This window comes from Chiloscyllium plagiosum, chromosome 13, assembly GCF_004010195.1.
Source record: "Chiloscyllium plagiosum isolate BGI_BamShark_2017 chromosome 13, ASM401019v2, whole genome shotgun sequence".
NCBI lineage: Eukaryota > Metazoa > Chordata > Chondrichthyes > Orectolobiformes > Hemiscylliidae > Chiloscyllium > Chiloscyllium plagiosum.
This window is the reverse complement of record NC_057722.1, coordinates 67,541,219-67,548,652: the sequence shown is the minus strand read 5'-3', so window position 1 is coordinate 67,548,652 and position 7,434 is coordinate 67,541,219. Positions and strand designations below refer to the sequence as shown.

The window sequence follows — 7,434 nt, the reverse complement described above, 5'->3', positions numbered from 1 at the left end:
CATCAGCGATGATGTGAGGGGCGGAAGTGATGTCACGTGTGGTGCATGAGGAATTGTGAGGGGTGGGAGTGGTTGTGGGAGTGGCCATGATGGGGGCTGAAGTGACATCATCAATCAGCGTGGGGGTGGTAGCTGCATCAGCCGCATGGCTAATGGCATTTCCGAAGCCAGGGGAATCTTCTGGAATGTTTGAGGAGCGCTGGTTATGGAGGTGGGTGGATAAAAGTTTGTTGTACTTACAGTTTTTGATGTTTCAGATGGAATTGAAATACTGTTTGTTGAGACTATGAATTCTCGTCAGGATGTAGTACAGAGTGGGTCCTTTGCAATTCTGAGAGAGTGTGGCCCTCGGCTGAGGCAGGGCAGACTGTAGAGAGGTTAGGTGCCGGCGCATTGCTGCAAGCGTGGAGCAGAGGATCTTGAAGGAGAACTGTTGCTGGTGTTTTTGAATCTGCAGTGTAGTCTATAACCCGGTGTTGTGTGATTTTTAACTTTGGCCTTAACTCATAGGACATTGATGAAATGGCATTGCACTGTAGAATAACACTGTATGGTGCCTATCGCTGTACATTATGTTGCATCGTCTTTCTTGAAGGCATATTCAGTGCTGTAATGCCCTCTCCTTAGTACACTCCTTTACCATGATCTATTTGATTCTTATTCTGCCTTGTGCATTATCATCGGAGAGAAAGCAGGAGCAGGTACTGTGCTGGATAATCAGCCATGATTGTATTGAATGGGGAAGCAGGCTTGAAGGCCAAATGGCCTCCTCCCATTATCTATGTTTCTTCTATCCACTCTCTGCATTACACAGTGCTGAGATCATATTCTGTGTGACCTGGTGGAATCTCCATTACCTGGTTTAATTTTCCTGTCTTTATGAAATGCATTTGCTTTGACTCACAATGAGCATTAACATAGAAGAGCTACGATATTTATTTTAATGATGATTGAGACGGGAACATTAATGGTGTTAAATATGTGGAATTCCAGGTATGGTGCTGATTCCAAAGTGGTGCACTTCCTTGGCAAGGTCAAACCTTGGGACTACTCCTACGACCCAACGACAAGATGTGTGATACGAGATAGTGACGATTATTCCACCATTATTCACCCTGGGTTCCTCAACATTTGGTGGGACATCTTCACGACGTCAGTCTTGCCACTGCTTACAGAGCACGGTATCTCAAAGGAGACTAGTTCTGGCACGCAGGAGGTATGTTGCATCGGGAAATGTAGACTTAAGCATGCTGAAGTACTGACAGGCAAGTTGGATGGGAAATTTTTGACATGTTGGAGATCAACTAACATGTAGACAAGCGGCTCTAAAAGAATTGGCCCCATTTAACAATGTGACTTGTAGATATCTTCCTGAGGAAGAAACACTTCCTGCTAAAATAATTTTTGGTCAATAAATTAATTAAATGAATGCATATATTTATCCTCTAAGCTAATGGTCTTGTTCAGAGGTTGCCAATTTTTCCCCGTTGCTTACTGTTTTTTCCAGAGCTACCATTGGCCCGTGTCACTCCTCCAGGGTACAAATATCATACTCAACGAAAAAGCTGAAACAAATGCAGGTGTTGTAAATCAGAGACAATATAGAAATTGCAGGAAAAGCTCAGCAGCTCTGGCAGCATCTGTGGAGAGAAATCAGAGTTAATGATTCAGGTGGACTGAGTTCTGAGGACGGGTCACTCGACAGGCATCTGGATGGGTACATGAATAGGAAGGGTTCAGAGGGATATGGGTCAAGTGCTGGCAAATGAGACTATATTAGGTTAGAATTTTTGGTCAGCATGGACAAGTTGGACCGAAGGGTCTGTTTCTGTGCTGTGTATGTCTATGACCCTATGACCCAAAACGTTAACTGTGATTTGTCTCTACAGATTGTGCCAGAGCTGTTGAGCTTTTCCAGCAATTTCTATATTTGTCTAAAAATCCCATGCTTTAACCCCTTGCTGGGGGTGTACAAACGACCCTCATCCCTACCATGTATTTCCACCAATGCAGCATTGGCACACCTGCTGATAAAAGTTTTTTTTCCCACTTCCCATTACCTCAAAGACTTGTCATAATGTCACAAGCCCCAGCCTGCCCAAACCATGGTTACAGCACCTCTCATTCATCCATTATTGGTGTACACTGGCCTCCGTCCTACATCATCTTTAATATAAACCACTCATCAAATTCCTTATGGTTTTTCTGCGCATTTTCTCGACAATGCCCTCAGTCTGAAATGACTTCCTTTGTCATTGTCCACCCCATGGGTGTCTTTTCTCTCTCCAGGTGGTTCTCTCACTTTACCTCACCAGCCATTGATAGAATCACAGGATCCCCTACAGTGTGAGACAAGGTCATTCGGCCCATCAAGTTCACACCAACCTTCTGAAGAGCATCCCACTCACTTCACCCTAATCCTGTAACCCTGCATTTCCCATCACTCATCCACCTTCCCGGCACATCCCTGGACACTATGGGCATTTTGGCACAGCCAATCTACCTGACTTGCACATCTTTGGACAGATGTGATAGTTTCTCCACAATGTCCCTGACCTACTTCTGTGTGTCCACCAGTCTCTTCTTCTTTCAAAGTGTTTTCAAAAGCCATCATTTTGGCCAGGTTTTGATCAGCCCATATCAAACTCTCCCTCCACAACTCACATCCCATTTCCCTGTCACCTTTCCTCTGTGGATTGAACACTGTTGGAGTATTTTTCTTTATGTTTCACGTTTTATGTGTTTGCAATCTTCCTGTTTGAATTTGCAATCAGATTATTGAGTTGGCTGTGCACAGAAATCTGCTGAATTATTTTTTCCAACAAGACCCCCCCATGCATGCACACATTTATAGAAAAAGGAAATGGTGCATTAAGTCAATGACATCTGAAATTTTCTGATTCTGTGATATCAAAAGTTAATGTTCAGACAAAGGTATCAAAGCCTTGGAATTAGAATCCCTACAGCGTGGAAACAGGCCAATCAGCTGTAAAGTCCATACTAACCCTCTGAAGAGCATCCCACCCTGACCCAGCCCATCCCTGTAACCATTTCCCATGGTTAATCCATCCAACCTGTACGTTCCTGGACACTGTGGGCAATTTAACATCGCCAGTCCAGCTAACCTGCACATCTTTGGACTGTGGGAGGAAACCCACGCAGACATGGGGAGAATATGCAAACTCCACACAGACAGTCACCCAATGCTGGAATGGAACCCAGGTCCCTGGCACTGTGAGGCAGCAGTGCTAACCACCGTGCCACCCCTTGAACACTATGGGTTAAATTGGTGGGTTTTTTTGTCCTGTATCACATGGGCCCAGAACCCTCCCAATCTGACTAGAGCCTCCCAGTGTCTTTATGCAGATCAGCAGCACTGGAATCTTGAAGGCAGCAGGCTCAGAATCACAGAATTATTATGGCACAGCAAGAGGCCATTCAGTCCATCTTACCTACCCCTGAGAACCAATCTCCCTCATATCCCTATACACCATTTCAATCCAAATAACTATCAAGTACCCTCTGGAATACCACAATTGAACTTGCCACCAGCACATTTCCATACCCAAACTACTCGCTGTGTGAAAATGTTATTTTTGTCACATCACCCTTGCTTCTTTCGCCCATCCCTTTACATCTATGTCCTCTCATTCTTTTGCCTTTTACACGCAAGAACAGCTTCTCCCTACCTACTCTGCCAACCTGCTCAAAACTTTGAGAACCTCTTTCAGTCCCTGTGCAGTCTTCTTCGCTCCAGGGAGAACAGTCCCTTCTTCAAACTAGCCTTATCACTGAAGCTTCTCACTCCTGGAACTATTCTTGTAAACCACTGCGTTCTCATCTTCCCTGTAACGCAGCACCCTCAACACTCCAGAAGAGCTCTAATGGGTTTCCATTACAAGATCAACATCACCTCCTTGCTCTTGCACTCTATAATGCCAAGAGCACTGTATGTGCAACTGGTTACCTCTACCATCTTCAATGATCTCTTCACATATATACCCCAATTTTAATTAACCTGTTCAGACATATTATCATCTACCTGAAAGGTAGGTGGGACTTGAACCCTGGACCTACTAGCCCAGAAGCAGGGGCATTACCATTGTATCACAGGACCCTGCCAGCTCCCTGTAGTTTGGAAACGGTTGAGTCCTCCATTGACATTTCTGACCCATGCGAGGAGAGAGAGACAGAGATAAGGGGTTGTTGATTACCACATTCCCCCAGCAGTCTGTCCCTGGGCCATGCCTATGCATTTGGAGGAAAACACACCAAACTGAGCCAGCGTCCACCAGGAATCATGCTAACTGTCTTTACTCCACTTACACATGCACCCAATGGAAAAATAATGGGCTAAAAATGAGGGGAAAAATTGATAAGACTTGAGACAATTTCTCTCAGATAGAGCTCTTGTGGTAGTGTCCCTACCTCTAGGCCAAGAGACTGGGTTCAAGTCCCATCTGCTCCAGAGGGTACATCTCTGAAGAGGTTGTTCAGAAAAATATCTAGGCAATTTCTCTTCCAAACAGGGGCATTCCCAAGGGGAGTTCGTGTCTTAGTTTGGGAAGCATTGTCCTTAGTTGAATAAATTACTCCCAAAAGACTGTGTGGGAATGAAATGGTGACTTCTACTTTATTAAGTTTAGGTTTGTAAAGGGATGATTTGGGACTCAGTTCTCACTTCGTTCGTCATTCAGGACAACGAGAAAAAAATGACCAGCCCAGTTTCTGCCTGCTTCTTGATCTCTGCTCTGTGTCATTCAGAAATGTGTCTCCTTCCAACTAAGTTAGGAATACAAAAGGGCACACTGCAGTCTTGGCTCAGGCTGACCATTTGGGCCCTAGACATTTGCTTCATCAGGCAAGATGTTGAAGCAACACCTCCCACAACCCTCTCTGTTTTTTTTTAAAACATAAATCAGAATTGGGGCAAATGTCCAACTTCTGTAAAACTGGTGGCCAGAGTTGGAATTCCACGTTGGATGAGGGATGAAATACGTGTGTGCGTGGGTCCATGGGTGGGATATTACCCCTTGGAAGCTGAATACCCACCTGATGACAATATTCAGGCAAGCCTGTAAGAGCAAAATCAGCCAAGGCACCTGAAACAGGAATAAGGGCAGCTCCAAAAGCTGCAAATCTGTAGCTAGACAGAGCTCCCTGATTGAAATTTGGGTGCAAGTAGATGGAACTTGCACCCAAGCATGTTCCACTTGGGTTGACCAGACCATAGGCCATCAGACCAGTGGGTCCTTAAAGGTGGCTGCTCACAAAAAAATTGAGAAAACCCTGAAGAAAAAAGTCACTTTTTCTTTTTGGTTTGGAAGCCAGGGTGCCCCTTTGATACCTTGAGAAAATGTCAGAGGTGCTGTTGACTCTATTGTGTACCCACCCTCCCCTCGCATCGCCTTCCAGCACACATCCCGCTCCCCGCAACCCCCCATCCGTTCCTCTAGCCCTGACCGAATGGGAGGCAGAGGGTATATGCCACCCTCCTCGGGAAATGGGAACAATCCTTCAGCGTTCGCTTCCCCAGCAGCGCGGTTCAATGTCGCCTGACGTGCAAAATCATTTTCTCAACCCGGTCCCACCAGTAAAATTCAGACCTGCGGCTCTGAGCCGGCTCCCTCAACATTCGGCCATTGCTTCGGTCTTAAATTCACGGTTTGTCGGAACTCTGGAAGGCGGTCGAGATGAGAAGCCATTGTTGTATGCAGTAAACTGATGTGTGAAAGTTCCCACATTGACTCTTTTTCTCTGTCTTCACAAATATGTCTGGCAACCTTTCAGCTGTCATGCTTGGTCTATGCACTGGCTTTCACTTGTGGCCTGTCATTCTGTAGGAAGGTATGCTCAACTTCAAAGGTCCCTGTCCCTACAATCAGTTCTCATTCAACTTTTTGTTTCTTGGTTAATTAACTTTTTTATCAGGGAAAACCTTTGCTAACTCAATAGTATTGACGTAAGTGTTGTTTAAAGATTGTGCGAGTGAAGTACGTGACTTCTTAGTTAAAAAGAACGATGGGTCAGCTCCTGACACATGCATGGGAGATTTTTCTGTTTGCATTTTGTTTATTGCTTAATAATGATCAGTGCAAAAGTAGATTGCTGATCAGATGTAGAAAGAAGCGTTAATTAGCTGATGCGTCCTCGTGTTATATAATTCAAAGTTTCAATCGCAATTAAAATCATTTACAAAGATGTTCCAATGTGCCTTTGCAGAGGTTTAAAGCTTATGGTAAACATTTCTCATTTTGAAAACTTACAGGAGGATAAGTTCAGTGAGGCTGTCTCCCAGCTTTCAATCACCCCGCCTGATGAAGTGGTCTCCTCAGACGAACGCAGGAAGAAGTGGGAACAGGGTCAAGCTGATTACATGGGAGTGGATTCCTTCCAGAACATCCAAAAGAAGCTAGATGCTTACTTGAACTAACAGCAGGTGACTGAAATCCCCACGTGGTTACCAGCGAGGACTGAATACAGAAGGTCTACAGCATCTAGGTTGGAGTTCAGTGCATGGCTGGTTTGTACCTAACCTGTTAGTGGCATAGTTTGAAAGGGGTGTTGCTATCAGGCTGTCACCTCAGTGATGAGCGTCTGTAGTAAGAATGTGGCAGAGAGACCAGTGAACATCATCTTTCAGACGCCTGAAGTAAATCTCTTCCCAGTATTCAATACTTTGCACATTGACATACTGCCTACTACTGTAATGTTCCTCCAGAAGGCTTTTTGCTTAACTTAGTAAAACAGACTTAATTAAACTTTTGAACTGTGTTATAGACACTGGGTTTAACAGTGCTCGCAGTATTTTACAGATGTTTTAAGTAGCTTCACATGCATGAAAGCCAATAAACTACTGCCTCCCCCGAACACCAGCACCCATGGCTTTACAAAGGACATACTGTACTCCTTTTTCCATTGTGAGAAAAAAAAGTAATTTCTATCTTTGATGGTAAAAGATAAAACCTAGGGATTGAATTTCTGCAAACTGTACATAACCAGTACCTTAAAACAATGGTACATAGAATTGAAGACTTTTTCAACCTGTTCTGATATTCGTGTTGTGATTAATCTGCTGACCATCAATTTCTATGTGCCTCATAGCACTTTACCCATGAAATAAACTTATTGGTTTGAAATTGTTGAATTTATTTTTTAATACATCTTCCAGTGGGTTTAATTATCTCACTTTCCCAACTCTACTGCATTAAGTTTCAGATCTCCATCAGCAATGTTTCAAAGCTGCAGAATGGATGCAAAAAACAAAGGCTTGCATTTGTATACCACCTTTCATGATCTCAGGGCTAATGTCCTTAGAGTCATATAGTATAGAAGGAGGCCCTTTGGCCCACCATGCTTATGCCAAGCAACAAACACCAAAGTACACTAATCCCATTTACCTGCGCTTGGTCTATAGCCTAAATGCCCTAGCAT

At 44.2% G+C, this 7,434-nt stretch overlaps 1 protein-coding gene across 2 annotated transcripts in view; it reads left to right on the top strand.

Annotated features, from left to right (window-relative positions):
- Positions 1-7,139, top strand: part of LOC122556171 (glycogenin-1-like) — an 81,584-nt gene extending 74,445 nt beyond the window's left edge. The window contains exons 6-8 of one of the 2 annotated variants that reach the window (XM_043702690.1): positions 994-1,216; positions 5,791-5,847; positions 6,269-7,139. In XM_043702690.1, the coding sequence (XP_043558625.1) occupies positions 994-1,216; positions 5,791-5,847; positions 6,269-6,433 (445 nt within the window). In that variant the 3' untranslated portion in view covers positions 6,434-7,139. The remainder of the gene's footprint in view (positions 1-993; positions 1,217-5,790; positions 5,848-6,268) is intronic. The other variant, XM_043702691.1, reaches the window with a different exon arrangement.
- The last annotated feature ends 295 nt before the right edge of the window (positions 7,140-7,434 follow it).